This window comes from Erythrolamprus reginae, chromosome 9 (assembly GCF_031021105.1).
Source record: "Erythrolamprus reginae isolate rEryReg1 chromosome 9, rEryReg1.hap1, whole genome shotgun sequence".
In the NCBI taxonomy this organism is placed as follows: domain Eukaryota; kingdom Metazoa; phylum Chordata; class Lepidosauria; order Squamata; family Dipsadidae; genus Erythrolamprus; species Erythrolamprus reginae.
In genome coordinates, this window is record NC_091958.1 from 26,438,474 (window position 1) to 26,465,391 (window position 26,918).

The window sequence follows — 26,918 nt, forward strand, 5'->3', positions numbered from 1 at the left end:
CGCCTTTGCCGCGTCCGGTGCGGCGGCCAGCGCCGCGGCCAGGCCAGAAGCGCCCTTCCGCCGCCGCCGGCCGCCCCGGCCTCCCCGCTCGGCCCGGCCTGGCGCCGCAGCCCCTGCTCGCCGCTCGCGCCTCGGGGCTGCTGCTGCCGCTGCTGGGCCGCCGGTGGTGCCGCCTCTCCGTCGCCGCCCGCCGCCCCCGCCCGCTCCTCCTCCTCGTCGCGCCGCCGCCGCCGCCCGGCCCCGCCATGCCCGGCCCGGCCGCGGGGAGCAGGGCCCGCGTCTACGCCGAGGTGAACGGCCTGCGCAGCCGCGAGTACTGGGACTACGAGGCGCACGTCCCCACCTGGGGGTAAGCAGGCCCGCGGGGGGCGCCGGGAGGGCGGGAGGGAGCGGCCCCTCAGGCGGCGGCAAACAGCATCCCGTCAGAGGAGCGAGCCGAAGGGGCGCCGCGGTCCTGTCTCTGTGGCCCGGCTCGGGAGCGACGGAGTGTCGGGCTTGGCCGCTCGCTCGTCCGGCGCTCTCTGGGTGGGGAGCCCCACGAGGCAGCTTCCCGGCCCGCCGCCTCGCTCCTTGGGTGCCTGGGCCGGAGGTGGCGGTGGCTGGGCCGGTGGGGCCTCGGGACCCGCGTGGCCTGGAGAGCCCGCGTGGGACGGGCAGAAGTTTCGGCGGCGCTTTCTGCCCAAACCTTCGGACAAAGGCTCCTCAGGAGGGGCAGCGGGAGCCTTCAGCCCTGGAATGAAATGGCCTTCCTCTTGTAAAGTTGGGGGAAATGGCCTGGTTCATACAAGCCGCGACTTCTGAAATAGGCCGGGCTCTGAATTGACCACGCAGCACTTGGCAAATCCCGGGTGTCCGAAAGGGATTGTAGTTTGTTAGGTTCCTGCTACAGGTGTGCCCCCCCGCCCCCATCCTTTGTATGAAGCTCTTTGACGGGATGTGATGGGTTTCCCCCACTGAATTGGCTTATTATTATTATTATTTTATTATTATTATTATTATCATTATCATTATCATTATTATTAATTAGATTTGTATGCCGCCTCTCTCCGAGGACTCGGAGCGGCTCACAACAGACAATACTAAATACAAATCCAATATTTAAAAAACCCAATATTTAAAACCTTATTAAAAAACAATCATGCAATCCAAACAAGTCAAACATAAAGGGTATATCAATTTCCCCATGCCTGGCGACATAGGTGGATTTTCAAGACTTTACGAAAGGCGAGAAGGGTGGGGGCAGTCCTAATGTCTGGGGGGGGGAGCTGGTTCCAGAAGGTCGGGGCCGCCACAGAGAAGGCTCTTCCCCTGGGTCCCGCAAGACCAACTCTGTGGGACTTAACTGGTCGCTGGGATTCTAGTTCCTCACTCTGTTTGTCGACTCTCTTCTCAGTCATTTTCCTCCCTCACTGTTTGCAGGAATCAAGACGATTATCAACTAGTTCGGAAACTCGGCCGGGGAAAATATAGTGAAGTCTTTGAGGCTATAAACATCACTAACAATGAACGAGTGGTTGTGAAAATTCTTAAGGTGAGTCCTTACTGGATGCTTATCATGGCAATTAGGAATGATACATTGATACCTGGTTTTCCTAGTATCCTGCAACAGATTAATATGCAGGTTTGCCTTGATTTACGACTGGTAATCATGGTAGCAATAGAACCAGGTGCTTTTTGGCCTGTAAAAGCATTTCTGGACATCATAAAATGTTGCCCCCTGCCACCCATTAAAGGGCCCCATTTCAGATGCTGAGCAATCTGTTTGCATTTACAGCCAACTGCTCTGCAATTGTGTCATGAATTGCAATCCTCCCCAGCAGCTTGTGGCATCATCACAATGGTTCAGAAGGCCCCTTTCTCCAAATTGTGCAATTTGGGGAAGGAGCCTTCTGAACCATGATCAGAATGGAGCCCGCTTGTAGAATGGAGCATGATGACAGAAAGGTAATGGACCTGCACCTGTGGGTGGGAAGAGGGTCAGCATGCCAATGGGCCTAGCCATCCAATGCCTCTTGACTCACGACAAATTTCCACCTGCAGGCAGTGGGTGTCCCAGAGCCTCCCTCACTGATGCACCCCATATACATTCACTTAACAGCCGCAGTGGGAGAGCTCAGATTTTGTTTGTCATGTGGGTGCCTCTACAGTGGTACCTCTACCTAAAAACGCCTCTACTTAAGAACTTTTCTAGATAAGAACCATTTTCTACTTAAGAACCCGAGCCCAGAAAAATTTCCCAAGAAATTTGAGAGCAGCACGAAGGCCCAGCTAGTTTCCTGCCATTCCCTCTGGGTTTCTGTCTCTGGCACAGGGTATGGGAAGCAGCTTCGCGCAGGGGGTATGGGAGGTGCAGGCTCCTCCTTGCCACCTCAGAGTCCCTCTTTTTTTTTTTAAGCTTTAAAATTTTGGATTTTTTTTATTCCCTTCACCTCACCTTCTTCTTTTGGCAGTGACTGTCCTCTTCTTCCACTTCCTCCTCCCATTCAAATTCTGAGCTTTTATTTCTTTCTTAATGGGTACATTATTTGCTTTTACATTGATTCTTATGGGAAAAATTGCTACTACTTACAAACTTTTCTACTTAAGAACCTGGTCACGGAACAAATTAAGTTCTTAAGTAGAGGTACCACTGTATTAATGATTACAGTCATGACTAAAATTCCAGGATCAATTTTGACCATAAATCGAGGACTACCTTTAATAAATGAGCTCTCATTTTGAATGCATATTAAAATGCTGGTTTCTGCCTTTGGCTCTAGAAACTTTTATGACAGAAGTATTTCTTCTGTTTAAAGAAAAATAAAACCGCACTTGGAACACTTCTGTCATAAAAAGCTTCCAGAACAATATTTTTTCAATTTGGAATGTTATTAACTAGTTTAATTGCATTTTATAAACAATTACAGAGCAGTATTTTATGTAAAATAGCAAACAGATATATTTAAAGGAGAAATGTGTGGCTTGTAAACATAGAAATAAACAGAACTTAACCCAGAATGTCCCTATGAACATGATGGTGAACCTATGATGCGCATGTTAGAGGTGGCACGCAGTGCCCTCTCTAATGGCACATAAGCCATTGCCCCATCTCCGCTCCACTGCGCTTATACGTGCCTCAACCGGCCAGCTTTTTTTCAGATCTCTGCCCCCCATATGTGGAGGGCAGGGTGCATGCAGGAGATGCATAATGCATAGGGTGGGTGGGAAAGGTGATTGTGTGTGCATGTATGGGGAGCATGGAGGTTATGTGCACATGCATAGGGGGGTGGGGGAGCACAGGAGTCCTGTGTGCATGCACAGGGAATAGGGGGGAGTGCAGGAGTTGCCCACGCATGTCAATCTATCAGAATATGACTTGTGATGTTGTTTTAAGTCCAGTGGAACAATAAAAAATAGTAATTTTTCCAACTGTGTGAACATCCCAAAGGTGTATTAAAACAAAAAAGTGAGCAAATATTTACCTCTTTGATTTATGTCCATAGAGCCACGCAGTTACAGTCATTTATCTTTCTTTGTACTTTGATGAAATGCAGGATTGCATTATAATGAGGGGGTGGGCACCAGTTTTACGTTTCAAGGAAATATTCTGTTACTAGCCAATAAATATAAATTATTTGACCTGTTCAGAAAGAATGCTAAGCTACGAGGTGGTCTTTTTGTGTTGGACTTAATGTGAATTCCACTCATGATTTTGCATTATGTACCAGTAGGGTTTGCATATTTTCCCTGCCTGGAAGAGTTACAGCATAAATGGGGAGTGATGTTTTCTAATTTCATTATTAATTTTTCAGTCTTACCTTCTCAGAAAGAGAGTAATTAACAATGGTATTTGTAAGCTCTGGCTACATTACAGAGCTTTGGCTTACACAATGCCAACAGTGTAAGCATTAGGGCAGTGATGGTGAACCTTTTTTTCCCTCAAGTGCTAAAGTGTGTGCATGCATACACGCCCACATCCATAATTCAATGTCCCTATGTGCATGCGCTCATGGTCCCCATGCTGCCCCGCCCCCTCACATCTGCCCATGATGCCCTCAATTTACCACTACGGTTGAGCCCAGAATTTTGAAGGAGGTCATCCCATGACCTGACTCAATTTTATTACTCTTTATGATGATTATAAAGCAAATAACCACAGTTATTAAGTAATCTGTGTGGTTGTTAAGGAAATCATTTCATCATCTTGGACTAGATCAGTGATGGCGAACCTTTTTTTCCTTGGGTGCCGAAATTGCATACATGCGTGTGGCATTGCACATGCACGAGTGCCCACGCCTATAATTCAATTCTTTGGGAGGGTGAAAATAGCCTCCCTCGGCCCCTGGAGCCCAGAAATGGCCCATTTTCCAACTCCTGGTGCTCCTGGTAGGCCCATTTTTCACCCTCCCCAGGATCCAGAGGCTTCCTTGGAGCCTGGGGAGAATGAAAATACCCTCTGGAAGCTGAACATGTCCTCTCAGAGGCTTCGTGCAAGCCAAAATCCAGCTGGCCGACGTGCACATGCATGCTGGAGCTTAGCTAGAGCAACGGCTCATGTGCCAGCAGATATGGCTCCATGTGCCATGTTCTCCATCACTGAACTAGATGATCCAGAAGGTCCCTTCCAACTCTGCTACAATCTGTTAAAAGAAGTGGACCAAACAAGAGAATCCCAGTTTCCCAGGAATGAGACAGCACATCATAGAGGGCTGGAGAGGCAGACTTCCAAGGTCCCTTCCATCCTTATGTTTCCCTTCTCTGGACCTCATTGTCTTGACGGCTGACTGTCCTAATCTTACTTGAAATGATTCTCCTACATCAAATTTATCTCAAATTAATTTTGTATCTCATATCTTGGAGAGTTGTTAGATACAGCCAGGAATTCTGTCACGATGAATTGTTGAAATCCTGTGTGCTCATTCCCATGCTGCTAGGATCAAATAATCCAGATAACGTTATTATCCAAATAACGCCCCAAGTCCCCGGAGAGGGGTGGCATATAAATTCCATAATTAATTAATTAATCAGTACTAACAGCAGATTCTTGGATAGGAAGCAATCTGTTTGTGTGGGCAGAGGCTAATGGCCAGCATGTTCCTGCCTTACATGGCACAGGTAAACTGGAGAACAAGTTAATGTTTTAGTCTTAGCCAGGGAGGCGTAGGTTGATTGCTACTTGAGCTTGGAGTTCACTTTGGGCACCCCTTGTAAGGTGACAGTTGGAAGGATAAAGTAAAAGCAGAGTATAAATATAAGAAATAAAGATGATCCACCTCTACCTTTATTTAAAGATTACTGTAAATTAACAATTCTATCATTTTGCTGACAAGATTGGTTTGTGTAACCGTCAGCTTTGCCTCTGTGCCCTCCAAGTGTAGCTCTGATTTCTTTGGGTCTTGGTGTCCAGCTTCTTCTCTCTGTCTCTTCTCTTGCTGTCCTTCTCCAAAGCAAGCCTTTCCTATAAGTTGGCTGAAGTCATCTATGGCTGCTAGGAGTGTAAAGTAGGGCAACCTGTTAGTTAAGACGGTATGTTGAATGGCCGGCTTCAACTAAGTTTGAAACCATATTTCAGTCATAAAAGATGCTACCATCTTTCATTAAGTCTGAAAGAAGATTGGACTTTCTGTTGTTTAAAAAATTGTTGAGTTTGGACACACTGCTTTGAACATTTTGGGAAAGTTCTAGATCAGTGATGGCGAACCTTTTTTCCCCTCAGGTGTTGAAAGAGCGTGCGCACACGCTTTCACACATGCGCAAGTGCCCACACCCATAACTCAATGCCTGGGGAGTGCGAAAACAATTAACCCCGTCTCCCGGAAGCCCCCTGTTTCCAAGCTTCTGGTGGGCCCGTAGAGTCATGTCCCGCCCTCCCCAGGCTCCAAAGGCTTCCCTGGAGCCAGGAGAGGGTAAAAATGCCCTCTCCCATCTCTCCGGAGGCTCTTTGGAAGCCAAAAATGCCCTCCCAGTGCCTCTGTGTGAGCCAAAAATCAGCTGGCCAGCACACACTTGCACATTGGAGCTGAGCTAGGGCAACAGCTCATGTGCCAGCAGATATGGCTCTGCGTGCCACCCATGCCAAAGGTAGATCAATCAGGTGTACTAGATCAATCAGGTGCTATAAATTTTGAGTTTTAAGAACTTGTTCATTTTGCTTTAAAAAAAAAAAAAGGACAAAGTTAGAAAAAGAACCAATTTAGTCTAGTGGTGAGATGGGGGACCAGGTTGGAAACCAGGAGGCAGATCACTTTAACTCCATATCGAAAGTATTAATTTTCTGCTGTATTTCATAGCCCTAGTCCAGTAATGGCGAACCTATGGCACGGGTGCCACAGGTGGCACACAGAGCCATATCTGGTGGCACGCGAGCCGTTGCCCTAGCTCAGCACCAATATGCATGTGTGTGCCGGCTAGCTGATTTTTGGCTCACACAGAGGCTCTGGGAGGGCATTTTTGGCTTCCAGAGAGCCTCGGGGGGTGGGGGGGAGGTTGTTTTTACACTCCCCTGACTCCAAGGAAGCCTTTGGAGGGTGGGGAGGGTGAAAAATGAGCCTACTGGGCCTGCCAGAAGTTAGGAAAGAAATTTCTGGCCTCCAGGGAGCTGGGGAAGCTGTTCTGAATTATGGGTGTGGGCACTCACGCATGCGCGACGTGTGTGCACGCCCTTTCGGCACTAGAGGAAAAAAAGGTTTGCCATCACTGCCCTAGAACAATCTGAAAACTAACCCAGCCTTAAGGAAGATGAGTAAATTGCTTTATTAGTGATAATGATCATAAACATCCCATAAGCAACACCCTAGTCAGGCGGGTGTGATGGAGAACCCTGTGAGGATGGCCGTTACTCTCTTGGACATTCTTACTGTATCAACTAATCTAGTCTGGCTATGGGAAGATTTAATCAGAGGACATGGGGTGTGTGTGTGTGTGTGTGGATGATAGTGTTGTGCTGGAGTTCTTGATTTAAAGGAATTAAAAACTGAGTGCAGTTGAGTGGAATCTTGCAGAGTAATAAGAAACAATGAATGTGGCAATAAAGTCGGAATCCATGGCTAGAGAAACTAATGGAAAGGAGCTCAGGATTGATTGGTATACATAAGAGGCAGCAAACACATTTGTAGACTTGGGAACAATGACACAGAGCATCATTTCTGAAAAGGGATCTTAGAATGGAGCAATCAGCAGCATTCCAAACCATTGTTCCTCCTGCTGGGATGCACCGGTGGAATTTTTCTGGAATATTTTTTCCTCACAACATTTGGGCAGATTTGGTCCATTTGCAAGTGCAGACCTCTTTTGCCAGTTTCTGTGCCATGTCAGATGTTATCATGCTTTGTTTTCTACCAGCAATCCAGCTGATGGTGTACAGAGAACGCTGTGTTTCTATATAATTTTCCAGCCTTTGGTTGGGTTGGAAAGGATGAAAAGGGCTGCTTTAATTATCTTCTGAATAAAGCAAACTAAACAAACAGCATTCGGGCTGCTGCTTAAAAGCCACAAAATGTTGATTAGTTATAAAGAGGGGAACTCCCTGTTCCTATTTTAGTTCGGTGTTCTCTTTAGTGGAACCAAACTTTAAAATGGATAATATGGCCAAACTCTACCTATTTACTTTGAGAGAATTTAAATCTCCACAGCTAGATAAATTACATCCTATGACTGAAGGACCTATCTGGCAATCTGGCCAACATTTGTGTATTTTCTTTGAAAACCCCCAAGGAATGGCAGCATTTCTCCAGAAAGGGGGAAAATGGGTGAAATCCAGCAGGTTCTGACAAGTTCTGGTAGTGGAAATTTTGAGTAGTTTGGAGAACCGGCAAATACCACCTCTGACTGGCCCCAGAGTGGGGAGGTAGTGGGGATTTTGCAGTATCTTTCCCCCAGGAGTGGGGTGGAAATGGAGATTTTGCAGTATCCTTCTCCTGCCCTACCTAAATCATGCCTACCAAGCCACATCCACAGAACCGGTTAGTAAAAAAAAATTGAATTTCACCATACAAAAAAACTAGGGGAATAACATACAAGCAATCCTGATAACAGTACTGTATTTGTGTAGAGTAGACCATTTAGAAGATTTAGTCTTAAGGAACTTACAAACAAGATAGTAATGGATATATGCAGAGCAAATCTTGCAAGGCTGGCTTTTGATCTGGTAAACTGATCGTGCAATTTCAGTGAGGCATTTGACAAAGTACCCCAAATCTTCTGATTAGGAAGCTAATTAAAAGTAAACTGAGTGGCGTGAAAATTTAAAAGGGACTTGAAAATCATGTATTTCTTCATCAAATGAGAGATACTTGGTGGGATCTTCCAAGGTTTATTAATTGACTTGGAAAATTGGAAAGAATATTTATCAGATCTGTAGATGACACCATCTTGGTTGGGATACCTACCATCTTAGAGCATCAAAATGAAATTCAGAACGTGTCAGTCCAACAGTAGGGCAGACTAGTAATCAACTCCACAGGAAGGTTAAAACTGCTTTTATGGAGAATGTCTATAATAACAGAATCTCACAAGTCTGATTGTGCTGCGACTCCTCCTCTTCCTTAGATACAGGATGAGAGATGCCTCATTTGGCAACAGTATTTCTGAGAAAGACCTTGGAGTAGAAGTTAATTACAATCTGACTATAAGCCACAAAAAAGAGAAATGCAATTTTACATTGATTGCATTAACAAGTGTATAATTTCCAAAACGGGATACATTTTGCATCAAGTATGGAACTTAATTCTCAGCATCAATTTTCAAAAAGGGATTCAGATAACTGATAGCACTTCAGAGAAGAGCAACAGGGATGATTAAGGCAACCTAAATTAGACCTGCAAAGGAAAATAATGGAATAGGAGAAGGGTTGGGAATCCTTTCTAACTATCTGATCCTGTGACATGAATCCCATTAATAGCTAAAGAGAATCTGTAAACAAACAGACTTGGAACTGCCTTATCCAATGTCGTCTTCTCTTTTTGGGGTCTTTGAATCTAAAGCCCTGCATAGCTCTACTAATTTCCATGACAACGAAGGTCAGAATAATGAGCGGAGTATACAAAATCCGAATGAGCAGGAGAAATGCTTGCTGATTATGGCTTTTCAGAGAGTTGCTATCTAGATTATAAGAAGTGCAAGAAGAATTAATCCATTTTTTGCATTAAAGAAAGCCTTATCTTTGAGGCGATGGCCAGAAAGCAAAAACTCGGCGTATTTGGGGCAAACGCTTTGAGGGATAATGAATGAGTAAAACTATTTTTGGTCGAGCTGAGGGAAATAGAGCAGTATTTCCCAACCTTGGCAACTTGAAGATATTTGGACTTCAACTCCCAGAATGCCCCAGCCAGCATTTGCTGGCTGGGGCATTCTGGGAGTTGAAGTCCAAATATCTTCCAAGTTGCCAAGGTTGGGAAACACTGAAATAGAAGGTGGAGAGCAGAGTGAGAAAAGTGGGTGGGTGAGATGCAAGAGACAACAGGATGCTCCTGGGAAGAGATGGAGGTGGACCTTTGTCTGAGGAATTGTCCAAATGGAACCTGACTTGAGGACCCCTAACTTATCTAATATGGGAAAGTTGTATCGTTATGAGACACTAAAAATTTTTAATAATTTTTTTTACTAAATTGCCTAAAGTGACTTGTTCACAGACAATTTTCTAACATTTTTCACAATTCTAAGCTACTACACCTGGGGTTAGTACATTATTCTGAGGTAAAAATGAAAGGCCAATTTATTTTGTAAGGTGTTAACTTCATCCTTGAAATGTAGTCATATCTCCAAGTTGTCAAACCACCACGATTTTCTGATGGAAGCAAGAGATATCTCTCTCTGCCTTGTTGAGCTTTCATCCCTCTTCTCATGATACCCTTGTACAGGTAAATATCCACTCGAGTCAAGCTCACCTTTGGTGGACAGAACCACAAGTAGTTCTCTATTTAGAGCCCGCCCATTTATAGGCATAAGCTGTGATGGTCATGCAGCAGGTCACCCTAAAACTGCATCCATCTTTAATATCATTTTTACTTAAGTTTTAAAACAGAGCCATTGTTTGCTATGAGCCAGCTATGGCAAAAAACGCGAATTATTGCCATGTGACTATAGGACACTGCAAACAGCCACAAAGGCAGGCCAGTTGCTGAGCTCCCAAAATACAGTCACATGACGGGGGGGGGGGGGGAGAACATCACTTCAGAACCTGGCTGTAGCTGTGAACAATTGATAAGCAATCATAAGTTGTGTCATAATAGGTCATGCTCTACCTGTGTGCAGTTTTCTTTGCCATTGCATCAAACTGATTTGCCCTTCTCTTTGCATGTTCAGATTTCTCAGTTTAGCTTTATTTATCTTTATGACTTATTATTATTATTATTATTATTATTATTATTATTTATTAAATTTGTATGCTGCCCCTCTCCGTAGACTCGGGGCGGCTCACAGCAATAGTAAACAATGTAAATTACAAATCTAATATTTAAAAAACTAAAAAACCCATAATTAAAAAGCATACACACAACATACCATACACAAATTATATAGTCCTGGCGAAGATGTCTCAATTCTTAAGAAGTTTATGAAAGGCAAGGAGGGTGGGGGCAATCCTAATCTCCGGGGGGAGCTGGTTCCAGAGAGTCGGGGCCGCTACAGAGAAGGCTGTTCCCCTGGGTCCCGCCAGCCAACATTGTTTAGTCGATGGGACCCGGAGAAGGCCAACTCTGAGGGACCTAACTGGTCGCTGGGATTCGTGCGGCAGAACGCGGTCCTGGAGATATTCTGGTCCGATGTCATGAAGGGCTTTATAGGTCATAACCAACACTTTGAATTGTGACCGGAAACTGATAGGCAACCAGTGCAGACTGCGGAGTGTTGGTGAAACATGGGCATACCTAGGAAAGCCCATGATTGCTCTTGCAGCTGCATTCTGCACGATCTGAAGTTTCCGAACACTCTTCAAAGGTAGCCCCATGTAGAGAGCATTACAGTAGTCGAGCCTCGAGGTGTTGAGGGCCTGAGTGACTGAGCAGTGACTCCCGGTCCAGATAGGGCCGCAACTGGTGCACCAGGCGAACCTGGGCAAACGCCCCCCTCGCCATAGCTGAAAGATGGTTCTCTAATGTAAGCTGTGGATCGAGGAAGACGCCCAAGTTGCGGACCCTCTCTGAGGGGATCAGTAATTCCCCCCCCCCCCCAGGGTAATGGACGGACAGATGGGATTATCCTTAGGAGGCAAAACCCACAGCCACTCTGTCTTATCAGGGTTGAGTTTGAGTTATGTGGCTCCTCATTTCACAAAGGTGACAAAACAAAGATTAAAACAGCAACTACAAAACAATATCTGTTCAAATACCTCCATAATGGAAATACACTTGGCTTGATCTTCATAAATATCTTTGACCCCAGGAAAATAGGTGCTTCTTGCATAGCCGAGAGCTTCAGATGATCTGTGCTGGATCCAAGGCACCATTGGCAATTTCTGGTTTGAATTACGCACAGCTCTCATTCTCCTGCATTTCCCAGTTCAAGAATAACATATTTGCCACTAATGTGCAGTAACAATTTCTTCCTGATGTTGCCAACACTGCACTGGCCCAGCTGATCTACTGGCTGCAAAGCAATGCTGAAATAAATCTCATGTCTAATCACTCTTTTGTATTTAAGCCAGTGAAGAAAAAGAAAATAAAACGTGAAGTCAAGATCCTGGAGAATCTGCGTGGTGGAACCAACATCATTAAACTGATCGATACAGTCAAAGATCCAGTGGTAGGTATCAGGATAAATGAAAGATATTGGCATTCTTTGCTTTACCTGCAGAATGGAATCAGAAGCTTTTAATTTACATTCTGATTTGTATATGTTTTATTTGTGTCTCTGCACACGCTTACATGCGCAAGTCCTCGGAGAGGGGCGGCATACAAATCCAATTAAATAAATAAATAAATAAATCTGTTGGGAAAGCTGAATGGCCAGGCTCGGGTCAGATTATCCTGGAGAAGGTCTGACTGTGATCAGCTAAGTATAATCACTGGCTTGATGATGCATCCTCCATCTTACCTCATAGAGAACATTTGGATTTGGATTCCTAATTGGTTTCTGAAAGGTTTAGTATTTTTTCAGACAAAACTCCCCATCAGTCCTCGAGATAGGTCAGGAAACAGGAGGAAACCAGCAAGTGTGAGATAATTCAGTGCTGCTTTCTATATCTCTAATGAGAAAAACCAATTCGGCTGTTTGCCGTAATTTGAGCCAATTGGAAAAAAAATTTCTTGAAATAATTAGGAAAATGGACTAGCACAGAATGTAATTAAATTGAACTGTTCTCTCTTTCAGTCAAAGACTCCAGCTCTGGTGTTTGAATACATCAATAATACAGACTTCAAGGTGAGTCAGGAATGCTTGGGAGGTGGAATGTGGAGTTGATCTTCTGGCAGAACAAACTCTGGAGCTTTTAAGACAATTTGCAAGAACTGACCTGCCAACAGGAAACTGGTGGTGGCTGTTATGGCACAATTCAAATAAAGCTATGCAGAGCCAGTTTATTGCCTTGCTTGGAGAATCCGTCTCAAGATAGCAACAGTGGCCCTCCACACTCATCCCTGTACAGTAATACTTCGTTTATAGTTGCACTCTTCATTTGGGAACTGGGCTAAATTCTGAAATATTCTAGTGGATTTCAGGGTTTTTTGGAAGACCAGGCTATAGAATGGTTAGAATCTGGGGCACGTTTGGACATAGCATTGCAAAAAATTATAATAATTTTGTTTAGAGAGAAAGCCAAAAAGAATTAGCTCTGTGTTTACATAGCTGGCACTGTAATAAATTTTCAAGCTGGGAGTGAGCTCAGAGAGATAGCAGCAGCTGTTTAATATGGACAGAGAATTATGGATAAAATTGCACACCTAAAGGAAATTGGAAGAAGAGTAGCAGATCTGAAGAAAATTAGGAAACACTATACTGTATAATTTAAAATTTTTTTTTTGATATTGTGGTTGCATTAGAACAGGGGTGCCAAACTTGCTTTGATTGAGGGCCACATCAGGATGGTACGTGATCTGGGAGGGCATGGCCAGTTCAATTTCATCCTGTCGGCACCTGTGGTGGCCTGCAGTGCTTCTGACAGAGAAAACGGGCTCCTAAGCTCCATTTTTGCCTACTGTGGTTTCCTGCGATCCTCACACAGACCTCCTGAGGTCCGTTTTGTCTGGCAGAGGGTTGCAGCAGGCCATGGCAGGCAAACATGGAGCTCAGGAGCCCGTTTTCTCTGCCAGAAGGACCGCGGGCCAGTCCTTTGCTGTTTCCAGTCCTTCAGGACTGGGCGGCATAGAAGTTGAAATACATACATACACACACACATACATACATACATACATACATACATACATACATACATACATGCATACCCCATGAACTGGATCCGGCCCATGGGCCTTGAGTTTGACAACCCTGCATTAGAAACTACAGTATATACATTGTAGGAATATTATAGAAGGAGCTCAAATATCAGTAAAATAATCAGTGGATATAAAACCCAATGGGAATACCAGCAAATGTGCTTCAGAAGGCATGGAGTCTAATAATTTAGAAAACTGGAATAGAACAGATACCACCACAGGATTATTGAAATTAAAATCCAGTAAAACAGAGTAGTACAAAATTATTCCACTTCCCTTGAGTTTCCAGGGGTCATTTGTGTTAGTGTGAGCAATGGGCTGGGCTGGTGGTCATGATGGGTTTCTTCTACTGTCATTAATGCTATTTGGGCAAATATCCAGTGCCCAGATCTCAGAGGCATCTTCACTTTCAAATCCTGCTTCTTGAGATTGTGGGTAGCAAGTATTGGAGAAATGAACCCTGCTTTGGTATCAGGTTCAGTTCAGTAGCCCTGGCCATACAAAAGAAGTTGCCTGCCAGTGTAGCTAATTAATTAGCAAAATAAATTAATTTCTGAAGAATATTATTCAATACAGGTATATATAAATATGAAATATTCTAGCAGAACAAAGCTGAAGTGGTTAGTAATTCGAACTGGTAAGAAAGCAAGAAGTCAATGCAATTAAAACAAACCAATTTTGTTTTAAATAAAGTAAGCCAGCCAGTCAGGTCAGCTGTTGAAGAATAAATATATGAAGAAGTTGCTGAAGGATGTCTTTTATATCTGACCTAATTGAGTATACTGATTGATGCCTAAGCCCATTTTCTCCCCAAGGGAGGATCTGGGAAATCATGTCCGAGAGAAGCAGTGAAGTGAAAATTCTAAATACTTGGGTAATAGCCAAGGTCCTCCCAGAGCTCAAGTCTGACACATTTGGCCACGTAATAAAAATGCTAGCATTTGTGCCACTTCTCAAACTGGCGTTTGGAATGTAGCCACAGAAGCCATGCATTTCCAGATTTCATTTTTTCTCCCCCCCCCCTTTCCCCCCCATCAACATGACATAAACATCCATACATATACCGTAGATTATATCAAAATATACATAACTATACATTTCTATCCAATACAGCATAAAACAAATGTCCTAATTTTGCACCTTTTGTACTTTTATTTTCCGTATGTTTTCCCTCTATCTTCCTCTCTTCCTCTACCTTCTTCCTCCCTCTTTCCTCCTCCCTCTCTCCCCTTCCCTTACATCTAATCATAATCCATTTTATGTTTAACAGATGAGCAATTCAAATCCCTAACTTCTTTCCATCATCAGTGCCACTCTTAAACTTGTATCTTTTCCTATATCCATATATATATATAAATATATATATATAATCTTCTGAGTATGTTTACTATTATTAGTATGTTTACGAGTCTGCGGAGAGGGGTGGCATACAAATCTAAATAATAAATAAATAAATAAATAAATAAATAAATAAATTATTCTTATGCTGCCTCCTTGCCACCTATTTTTGTTGCCTGAGTCTACCAACTTTAATTTTCAGTTTTCTTCCAAGTTAATCGCTATACAGTATCTTATTTTCTATAGATATTCATTGTCTCTTGTGCCTCCTTTCTTATTTATCCTTCAAATCCATCCTGTTTATGTTTTTAATTTTAGGCCATACTCCTCCTTTTTCTCAATTTATATCTTTACTCATTTTATTTTTATTCTGTCATTTCTAAATGCCCTAAATTTTTAATCTCTTACCTTTTCATCTTTATGACTCAATTTCTTATTTTAACTCATCTTCAATATTTAAATCAAATCTAATCTTATCGCTACACATCCATCCATCTAAATCCTTTTCATCATTAAATCAAATGTATAAATTATATGAATCTTATATAAAAGCAAATATTGAAAAATAATAATTATTCAAATTAAATAACATTCCATTAATTGACTTAATTCATCACCTTTTCATCATCAAAATTTAATTTTAATGGTCATGCACCAATCTGATATAAACTTATTATTAAAAAACTTTTAACGTAATATTATGCAAATTTTATCACACTCCAACAATTGCCTTTAATATACTATATTTATTTATTTTATTTATTAATCAGATTTGTATGCCGCCCCTCTCCACAGACTCGGGGCGGCTCACAGCAATCGCCATACAATGTAAACAAATCCAATATTTAAATTAATTTTAAAACACCACAAGTTAAAACCAATCATACACACTAGCATACCATACATAAATTTTATAAGCCTAGGGGGAAGGAACATGTCAATTCCCCCATGCCTGACGACAGAGGTGGGTTTTAAGGAGCTTACGAAAGGCTAGGAGGGTGGGGGCAACTCTGATATCTGGGGGGAGTTGATTCCAAAGGGTCGGGGCCGCCACAGAGAAGGCTCTTCCCCTGGGTCCCGCCAAACGACATTGTTTAGTTGACGGGACCCGGAGAAGGCCAACTCTGTGGGACCTAACTGGTCGCTGGGATTCGTGCGGCAGAAGGCTTACATCATCACAATTATATCATCATATACCACTCTTCCATAAAAACCTCATACCAAAATTAATTATACACAGTTAATATCATTGAAACAGATAAAATTATTAACATATGATTATGTTAACTTCAATGCCATTAACTCCCCTCTTGATCCATTCTCCTTTAGTCTCTCAAAAATTCCACTTCTTGTGAGTTTTCCCCTTTCCTTACCTTCTCCTAATTTCTTCCTTTTCTTTCTTTTATTTTTATACGTATAAATTCTTTTTTTCTGAATTCCTTTTCTTCCTTTTAAGTATGTTATTTGTTGAGCTCTCCTCACAATTCCACCTAATCTCTTCTCCCTATTATCTCAGCTATCTTTTAATTGATTCTTTTGGGGGTGAGACTCCCCCTTTTCTACTCTTTTCTTGTCACTGTAAATCCTACTGTAATTATCTGGGTTTTTTTTTAAATTGTCTGTTCTTCCTTCAATATACTTTCCTTGTTCCTCATTTTTGTTTTCTGTATATTCCACCTTCATTTCTGCTTCTTTATTGCCTCTAATTTCCAAGAGATAAGTTTTTATGTCTTCATGAATATATTTTAATAACCCAATTAATTCTTCATATGCACACTCTTCCATCTTTAAATCTCTCTTAATTAAAACTTAAATCCACATAGACTGTTTTGGTATTCTGGTATCCACTTTTAATATATTCACAGTTCACAGTCGTATTCTTTCCCATGACAAGTCAAGGTCAAACACCGAAGCAAAGCATACACTCCTTTCAGATTCTCAGGATTTCAAGGTTATCTTTTCTTGTAAACAAAGTTAATCCTCATAAATGTCAACCAATTTTCCTTTTTCTCTACCTTTCCACAAGTTATTGCAATATTTCTTCCAACCAACAGATGGCGTTAACAGATTTCCAATACAATAAACCAATTATTTCTCAAAATTCTCCAAAATGTTTTAAATCCACATAAGGGATATTTTCTTCAAATTCTTTATTCTTTTTCAATCATTAGCTTCCTCCAATTATAAAATCATCCTCAAAACTTCTTGGGATTTTAAACTCTGTTCATTTAACTCACTATATTTCCAATTGCTAGATATCAGCTGGCTCTGTTCTGGGATATCTTTCAGTCTCTTTAAACTTCTTTTTATCTTTAAATCGGCCAAACACTCACCTACCTTCAACATTTCTTCACATCTCTCCTGTTCCAATGCTTAGATCTTGTCACCCAGGCAATCCACGTTCTCTCTACTTCAATCGTTCCAATTGTGGCCGTCCCACTTAATGGCGACAGAGTCGTCTTCCACAGCTGCTGGTCGAGAGGCTGGTGCCGGCTCCCTGGGGGGTTGCAAATGCCTCCAGACCACTGACCAGTGCCCTTCTTCACTATTTATTTATTTATTTATTTATTTATTTATTTATTTTATTTTATTTTATTTTATTTTATTTTATTTATTAGATTTGTATGCCGCCCCTCTCCGCAGACTCGGGGCGGCTCAATCCTTTCAGGGCGGTTCCTCTCCGCAGACTCGGGGCGGCTCATCCTTCCAGGGCGGTTCCAACCTGGTTCTGGTCCAGTTCCAGGTCCCCAAGCAGCTGGTATTCTGAGTTTCCCACAGAGAGTGGCAGACACCCGTAGCACTGTGATGGTGGCCATGCCCCCTCCCCAGATTTTAGATCTTCTATGGATGAGTGTAAACGTGAAGGTGATCAGGGTAGATACTGTATTTGTAAATCTGGAAGGATTTGGATGAGAGAGCAAGACCTTTTATGGGTTATAAGTTTTAATTGTGTACCACCCTGACTAATTTGTAAGGGGGCTCCTACATCAATTACATAAATAGAGAGTAGATAAATCATTTTAAGAATGGAGGGAAACTTAAGGCCCTTAGTTATCCTTTCTGCAAGTGGTGCCATTGTCAGTAATTTAGGTGAGGGTTAGAAGCAAAACATGGGCAACATTGCTGTCACTACAGTGGTGATCAGATTAAAGCAGTGATGGTGAACCTTTTTTCCCTCGGGTGCTGAAAGCACATGCGCACACACTATTGTGCCTGTGAGAGAGCCCACACCCATAGTTCAATGCCCAGGGAGGGCAAAAATTGCCTCTCCTGTCCCCCCAGAGCCCCTCTGGAGGCCAGAAATGGCCCATTTCCCACCTGGTAGGCCGGTTTTTCACCCTCCCCAGACTCCAGAGGCTTCCCTGGAGCCTAGGGAGGGCAAAAATGCCCTTCCCCATTCCCCAGGAGGCCCTCTGGAAGCTAAAAGTGCCTTCCCAGAGCCTCCAAGTGTGCTGAAAATCAGCTGGCTGGTATGCACATGCGTGCTGGGGCTGAGCTAAGGCAGCGGCCTGTGTGCCGGCAGATATGGCGCCGTGTGCCACCTGTGGCACCCGTGCCACATGTTTGCCATCATTGGATTGAGGTGTTACTTCTATTCTCCCCTGCAGATAGAAGGATTTCCCTTTCAGGGTCACCATAAACATTGGTGAGCAGGTTGTGGTGCCTTAAGTAGCAATTTAGAACAGAGTTCTAGGTGTTGTATATTGTAGGCTTCTGACTGCCTCATATTAATACAACTTAGCTGTAATCGATTAATGTTGCAGTTCACTAATGGTCAGCTTTGCATGCAGAGAATGCCTTACCCCAATGCCGTGTTAAGAGTGCCAGCTTGTTTTTACCTAACCACTTGGCAATCTTTCCAGCATGAGTTCTTCACTTTAAACAGCCCATCTATCTCCATGGGAGCTGCTTCGGATTGCAGATGGTGGGTAGAGAAAACAAGCATGAGGATCCTGCCCCGTACTTTGGCTTTCCAGGGTCATTTGAGGCTTTCTCGATCTCCTCTTAGGGCTCTTGTGGTCCCTATAAACTCCTTGCTGAATGCAGCCACTCAACTAGGGGACCTCCTTAGACCTAAAAGGTCACGGAGCCACAAACCTGACTTCTCTTTTCTTGTGTTTCTTTCAGCAACTGTACCAAATTCTAACGGATTTTGATATTCGGTTTTATATGTATGAATTGCTCAAGGTGAGTGTTCATGATTTTAATAATTATAAATTTGAAACTGCCTAATTCTTTGACTGGTTTAAATGTGGGAGCGGCCATTTACAAAGACATGCATGGTATCTAAATTTAAATTTTCTCAGATGGGGAGCTATGTACTGTAATGATGATGGATCACTTATTAAAATTTTCTCCAAGAAATAAAGAGAGAAGAAATTGGGAAGTTTGTAGTCAGGCTTGAGAATGACACCAGAGGCACTTGTCCACAGTTCGGCAGAGTCTCTTGCGAAAGCCTGGAACGAGGCTGCAGCAGAGGCCCTTGACCGGATTGCGCCTTTGCGACCTCTCCGTGGCGCTAGACCCCGTAGAGCTCCATGGTTCAATGAGGAGCTCCGGGAGTTGAAACGCCAGAAGAGACGTCTAGAGAAGCGATGGAGGAAGAGTAGGTCTGAATCTGATCGAACACTTGTAAGAGCTTTTATTAAGACTTACAAAGTGGCGCTCAAGGCGGCAAGATGCGCGTACCATGCCGCCTTGATTGCATCAGCGGAATCCCGCCCGGCCGCTCTGTTTAGGGTGACCCGCTCCCTTCTTAATCAGGGGGGAGTTGGGGAGCCCTTGCAGAGTAGTGCCGAGGACTTTAACTCGTTTTTCGCTGATAAAGTCGCTCGGATTCGGGCCGACCTCGACTCCAATTGTATAGCAGAGTCGACTGACAACGAGTCAGTCGAGGTGACTGGGGCACGTACTTGTCCACCTGTCTGGGAAGAGTTTGATCTGGTGACACCTGATGAAGTGGACAAGGCCATTGGAGCTGTGAGTTCCGCCACCTGTTTACTGGATCCGTGTCCCTCCTGGTTGGTCTCGGCCAGCAGGGAGGTGACACGGAGCTGGGCCCAGGAGATTACCAACGCTTCCTTGGGGAGGGGAGTTTTTCCATCACTCTATAAAGAAGCGCTTGTGCGCCCCCTCCTCAAGAAGCCCTCCCTGGACCCAGCTGTGCTTAATAACTACCGTCCAGTCTCCAACCTTCCCTTTATGGGGAAGGTTGTTGAGAAGGTGGTGGCACTCCAGCTCCAGCGGTCCTTGGAAGAAGCCGATTATCTAGGTCCCCAGCAGTCGGGTTTCAGGCCCGGTTACAGCACGGAAACCGCTTTGGTCGCGTTGATGGATGATCTCTGGCGGGCCCGGGACAGGGGTTTATCCTCTGTCCTGGTGCTCCTTGACCTCTCAGCGGCTTTCGATACCATCGACCATGGTATCCTTCTGCGCCGGCTGGAGGGGTTGGGAGTGGGAGGCACTGTTCTTCAGTGGTTCTCCTCCTACCTCTCTGGCCGGTTGCAGTCGGTGTTAGTGGGGGGACAGAGGTCGACTCCTAGGTCTCTCCCTTGTGGGGTGCCTCAGGGGTCGGTCCTCTCCCCCCTGCTATTTAACATCTACATGAAACCGCTGGGTGAGATCATCCAAGGACATGGGGTGAGGTATCATCAATATGCCGATGATACCCAGCTTTACATCTCCACCCCATGCCCAGTCAACGAAGCGGTGGAAGTGATGTGCCGGTGCCTGGAGGCTGTTGGGGCCTGGATGGGTGTCAACAGACTCAAACTCAACCCGGATAAGACGGAGTGGCTGTGGGTTTTGCCTCCCAAGGACAACTCCATCTGTCCGTCCATTACCCTGGGGGGGGAATTATTGACCCCCTCAGAGAGGGTCCGCAACTTGGGCGTCCTCCTCGATCCACAGCTCACATTAGAACAACATCTCGCAGCTGTGGCGAGGGGGACGTTTGCCCAGGTTCGCCTGGTGCACCAGTTGCGGCCCTATCTGGACCGGGACTCACTGCTCACAGTCACTCATGCCCTCATCACCTCGAGGTTCGACTACTGTAATGCTCTCTACATGGGGCTACCTTTGAAAAGTGTTTGGAAACTCCAGATCGTGCAGAATGCAGCTGCGAGAGCAGTCATGGGCTTACCCAGGTATGCCCATGTTTCACCATCACTCCGCAGTCTGCACTGGCTGCCGATCAGTTTCCGGTCACAATTCAAAGTGTTGGTTATGACCTTTAAAGGCCTCCATGGCACTGGACCAGAATATCTCCGAGACCGCCTCCTGCCGCACGAATCCCAGCGACCAATTAGGTCCCACAGAGTGGGCCTTCTCCGGGTCCCGTCAACTAAGCAATGTCGGTTGGCGGGCCCCAGGGGAAGAGCCTTCTCTGTGGCGGCACCGGCCCTCTGGAACCAACTCCCCCCGGAGATTAGAACTGCCCCTACTCTTCCTGCCTTCCGCAAACTTCTTAAAACCCACCTTTGCCGTCAGGCATGGGGGAATTGAAACATCCCCCCCCCGGGCACGTTGAATTTATATATGGTATGCTTGTGTGTGAGTCTGTTAGTTTGTGGGTTTTTTAAAAATCTTTAAAATTTTAAATTTTTAATTACTTATGATTTGTCTTTTACATGTTGTGAGCTGCCCCGAGTCTTCGGAGAGGGGCGGCATACAAATCCAAGTAATAAATAAATAAATAATAAATGTTTTTGCCTCAGTATTGAAGGCATGTGGATGTTGGTTGAGATCCAAAACGTTGCAGAATAAGAATTGAACCCATGTGGGGCTAAAGCCTTTGGTTGGTTCATATATCACTTTACTTTATTTTTAGTCTATTGAGTAAGCTCCAACTGACCTAGTTTACGTTACAGTCCAAGCTTTAAAGAATAATTCATAATTAACTTAAATTCACATGAATTGTTTTCTTTAAAGAATAATTCACAATTAATTACTCCACGGTTTAAAGAATAATTAACAATTCAATTGGAGGGATGCACAAAATTAACAGACTTGGGTACAAATCTCCAGAAGGGCCATGCTTTGAATCCCCAGCAGTTTGCTGTATTTTAGATTTCATGCTACTGGACAATGCTTTGTTTCCAGGTCAGTTAATTTTGCATGGGATCATTTCCTCCTCTGTCCCACTCCGTCCCAGATAACTGCCATGCAGGAGACAGGGAGTCTTTCTTCTGCCTGTTCTTGCCCATTATTTGCTTTCACTTAAGTTTCTAGAAGATAGAGCATACTCTAAAGAAAGGTGTGAGTTCATAGGGCACAATGCGGGGTTCATAATATAGAAGAAAACACCAGGTTCAAATAAAAGACCCTTGTAAGCACCCCAACAGCATTTCTGCTCGAAGCATTTGCTCTGAGATGCGGTTGTTCCTGCCCTATTAAAGGAGGTTCCTCTGAGGAAGGGCTGGGCACAGATCCTGAGAGCAACTTTCCCTGGCCAGAAGCTGGGCGTTTGTTGTGGCCAGGCTAGGTTTGTTCAAGCTAAAATCTGGGCAACATTGGCCCACAGCTACTCTTTCAGGAGCCAGAAGGTGATTATTTCTTGAAAACATTGATACTTGGAACTAGGTGTCTAACCAGATATCATGAAAAGAAAGGGATGGGAAAAGATGAGACCATCTGGCCGAGAGCAGCATCAAGCCATTGGATGTTGCTCCAAACTGGGAAAGGCAGGCTTGGCCTGGGGAGTTGCAGGGGTCCTGGTGAGCTGGTGAAAGGGCTCTCCCATTGCTTCTGCAGCCTTCTCAAGTGGCCTTGGCCTTGGACCAGCTGCTGATTCCTTTGTGAGTGGGGCTAATGGTTGGTTTTGCCTTCTAGGTTAACCATTGTGCTTTCAAGTTTTTAAAAAAATATATATATTGATATATTTTTTTGCATTTGGTTTTATTTATTTATTTATTTTGCCCAAGTATATGTTGATGGTATACAAAGATATAATATTTATATACCTGATACTAATAAGAGAGAACAGGGGACGAAAGGCACGCTGGTGCACTGATGCACGGTCCTTACTGGCCTCTTAGGAATCGGGTGAGATCGATAGAGATTCTAATGGTAAAGATTTGGGGGTTAGGTGATGATACTACAGAGTCTGGTAGTGAGTTCCAAGCATCAACTACTTGGTTACTAATGTCGTATTTTCTGCAATCGAGTTTAGAGCAATAATATTTTGTTTTAGCATTGTTGTTCATGGCCCAAAGCCACCTGGAGTTGGGCAGCATTATAAGCATAATTTCTAAACAGATATTTTTTGCAGGCCTTGGATTACTGTCACAGCATGGGGATCATGCATAGAGATGTCAAGCCCCATAATGTCATGATAGACCATCAACAAAAAAAGGTAACGCTTCTGAAAGACACCGGAGGGCCCCCATCGCCCTCCCATCCCCATCCGTCAGAGATGCATGGCACAAATATCTTAAGGAATAGAATCTTTATTGATTAAGTTATTTAACCATGTCAATTATATAAAACTAATAAAAGTGTATCAGTAAGATAGAAAAGAGTAGGACATGCTCAAGGTAAGTCATCACCCCTGCAATGAACCTCAATCTGTTCTAAATATTTTATCCTCTTCAAAATGTCCTTTCCTACAAAAACTAAAACAGTTTCTCTTGAATGCTCCAATATTTTTGAGTTTTTAAATAAGAATCAGAATCAGAATAGAGCTGGAAGGGACCTTGGAGGTCTTCTAGTTCAACCCCCTTCTCAAGCAGAACACCCAGACAAGTGACTGTCCAGGGACTTCAGTGATGAAGTACCCACAATGTCCGAAGTTAAGCAGCTGCACTGGCTTCTGTATTTTCCGGACTATAATAGGCACCAAGATTTCAAAGAGCTAAGTAAGAAAAAAAAGGTTTTTGTCCTTCGTGGCCCCAAGAAGTAATCTGCAAGCCTCCCAAACCCTCTGCATACCCCCCCTCTTTTTTTTTTGGAAAAACAGACCTATTTTTCACCAATTTTTGTGAAAAATGGGGTACTGTATACAGAAGTTTTGGGAAGCTTGCAGTATGCTGCTGGGGGAAGGCAAAAACACTCCCATTTTTGCAAAAAACAGCCTGTTTTTCGCAAAAACTTGTGTTTTTGCCTGCCCCCATCCCCCACGATCACTCTCCAGGCCTCCTAAATGGTGTGCACACCACATTTTTGCAAAAATGGGGTGTGGGGACGGGCCTTCAAGAGGCCAAAAATAGCTATATTCAACATTTATACTCTCTTTTAGGGAGGAAAAAGGTGTGTCTTATACTCCAAAAAATACAATAATTGTCCTCACTCAATTCCAGGTTGCTTCTCTCCTTGATTAGTTTCCATTCGTTGTTTCTTGTCCTGCCCTTCATTGCTTTGGACCAGCATTCGCTGGCTGGGGAATTCTAGGAGTTGAAGTCCAGATCTCTTCAAGATGCCAAGGTTGAGAAGCACTGCTTTGTGGAGCTTCTCAACATTGCTTTCATGCCCCCCCCCCAAGTCCTTCTCTTATAAGACTCTAAGTAAGCAGCCTAAAAAAGAATCTAAATAAGAACAAGCAGCCTTTCCTGCAGAGTAGAATTTGCCGTCAAGAAGAAAGTGTTGGTGCTCCACAAGCCTTTCCTAAGTTGGAACTCCATGAAACCTCCTATGTCTTACCTGAAGTCCATTTATTCAGAATGAGTTCTAAATAAAGCTCTTCGGAGATGTTGAGGCATGTAGGTTGTTAAATATTTTTCCAATTGGGAATCTGATTTGCATTGAGCCAACTGTCTCAAAGACTCCCCGTATTTAAGTGCCACAGTGTCATCCTGGGTGGCTCCTTTAGATCTGAGTGGGCTGGGAAATGGAGCGAGAATCCAAGGGATGAGGTTTGACAGTTGGGTTGCCTGTTGCACATCTGGCAGAGCAGGTTTGTGTCCAGGAGTCCCGAGCTACACAACAAATAGCACAAATCCCATACTCATCTGCCCTTTCTCCCCCCGTTTCATGTGAAAATATGGGTGGCAGAATAACTGCTTACCGTATTAGAAGACTGCAGCTTTATTCTTTAGAAAAAAAACTGGGGAAAAAAGAAAAACCATTTGTGGAACAACATAAGTCAGACTACAAAAACATATAATTTGCTAGAGAAGGGGAAGGTGAACGTATAAAATTAACAAAACATGAGAAACCAAATAGATAAGAACAATCAACTGAAATAAATTCATAAAAACGATAAACCATTATGAACATGAAAGTATTTTCACCACTAGCTGTAATGGATAGCTTGTTGCCCCCAGACCTCTGGGAGAATATTTCATAAGACAATCATACTTTCCTCCTCCTCATTTTAATTTGGATCCCATTATCTGCCAAACACCAGTGGAATCCAGGAAAGGACAAGAATCCCAGCAACAGGGCTGGATAAGTTGCCAGTCCTCAGTTTTCTACCCACTTGGGCCTTCACTGAACTAGCCAACTGGAAGGGACAGAAATAGCAATTGGGGATTTTCCAGTCACAGCCTGCTGTTAGTGCTTCCTCTTGGCAAAAGTTGGAAGGAGGAATTTATTAACATGAGAACTATGAAGCAGTGAAACAGCTTGCCTCCCAGAATTGTGGGAGCTCTATTGTTGCAGGTTTTTAAGAAAAGATTGGACAACCATTGGTGCAAGATGGTCTGAGGACTTCTGCCTTGAATAGGGGCTTGGATTAGAAGACTTCTACTAGCTACATGATTCTAGAAATCTGTAAAGCCTTCAGATGGGCAGATTTTCATCACTGAGCTAACCAGCCCATAGATTCCTTTTCTCCTTAGGGCCCAGCCATCCCTGTGCTTCCCCTGCCGGTCTCCTGGCTCTGCTTGGCTTCTTCCATTTCCTTTCTGGGTCTTCGTCTCCATTCCTCTTATCTAGTCTAAAGCTGAACCAGGCCAGGAAAATGGGCTTCCTCCCTGTCCTTACCATGTGACTGTTGGATGCAGATGGTTTTGCATCCTTGGGAGGAGATCCTTGACAATCAGGTGGGAAACCCAGTTTGTACTTGGAGGCAGACCTGGTCCCTGTCACAGAGGCTTCTCCCTTCCAGTTGACTCTGTGGATAGAAGCTGATGGGAGCCCTCTGGCTTAGATGTCCCCAACAAGCACCTGGTCCCTGTTTTCTAACAACCAATGAGTTATGTGAGTCCCAGTCAGACTGGTAATGCAGGACTATATTTATCAGGCCGAGAAGAAGGGCAGCATGGAGCTGTTGGGCAGCCTTCCTTTGCCAGAGCGTATTCAGCAGCTGACCGTTTTGTCTGTTCGCAGTTGCGGCTGATAGACTGGGGCTTGGCAGAATTCTACCATCCAGCTCAGGAATACAACGTCCGGGTAGCTTCGAGGTACTTCAAAGGGCCAGAGCTTCTTGTGGACTACCAAGTAAGATTTGCCCTCCCTTGCGGGTCCCTCTCTCAGAAACTGATGTGTGCCAGTGCTACTTTCCACTCCTCCCCACAGAAAAAAGGGTTAGCGGGGTTTGCCACAAATATATATATTTGACACGGTGGGAGGAAATCAAAAGAAGGGCCTTAAACAACCCCTGAGAATAGGCTCCCGTCAGCCGAGTGTTCCTGTTCACCTGCTTCTCTTTGCCCCATCAGGTGGTCATTCTGATGCACTTCCTGAAGTTCAGGAGCTTTGCAGAAGGAGCATCACCTTGGGTAGATTTAGGTAGAAGCACAGACAAACGAAAAGGGAATTGGGACCTAATGTTAGCACAGAAGAGGCAGCTGGCCCCCGACTGCCTGGGGCCAAACCTGAGTCTATGCCGTCTGTTCCTGATCTGCCTTGAGCACCTCTTGGAACCCCCGTGGTGGCCCTCCATTCAGTTAGCAGAGAGCCATGGCTGGAATTCATTTATGAAACTGCTGCCTTCCCTTGTGCTGGCCAGAACCCTTATATAAAAGGTGGCAATAGCGTGTTTTAAAATTTAGCGGAAAGTGAAGAACGGGTAGTGGACATTATTAGTGTGCATTTTCACAGTTTTGTTTCTGCTGTTTCCTCTCCTCCCCAGATGTATGACTATAGTTTAGACATGTGGAGCTTAGGCTGTATGCTGGCCAGCATGATCTTCCGGAAGGAGCCCTTTTTTCATGGTCAGGACAACTATGACCAGGTGAGAAAGAGGAAGTGGGGCAGGGCAGCTGTGGTCTCCAGCCTTTTCCTGCCCAAAGGAGGTTCCGGCTTCGAGAGTTTGGTGCGCTTTTTAGTGGAGATCAAACCCGGAGCATCTCTGAG

The 26,918-nt window shown here is 44.2% G+C and overlaps 1 protein-coding gene across 1 annotated transcript in view; it reads left to right on the top strand.

Moving 5' to 3' along the window:
• The first annotated feature begins 198 nt into the window (after positions 1-198).
• The window catches only part of CSNK2A2 (casein kinase 2 alpha 2), a 33,229-nt gene continuing 6,509 nt past the window's right edge, over positions 199-26,918 (top strand). The window contains exons 1-8 of the mRNA XM_070760630.1: positions 199-349; positions 1,420-1,531; positions 11,617-11,718; positions 12,286-12,336; positions 18,813-18,872; positions 22,954-23,037; positions 25,950-26,060; positions 26,695-26,796. Of these exons, the coding sequence (XP_070616731.1) occupies positions 246-349; positions 1,420-1,531; positions 11,617-11,718; positions 12,286-12,336; positions 18,813-18,872; positions 22,954-23,037; positions 25,950-26,060; positions 26,695-26,796 (726 nt within the window). The 5' untranslated portion in view covers positions 199-245. The remainder of the gene's footprint in view (positions 350-1,419; positions 1,532-11,616; positions 11,719-12,285; positions 12,337-18,812; positions 18,873-22,953; positions 23,038-25,949; positions 26,061-26,694; positions 26,797-26,918) is intronic.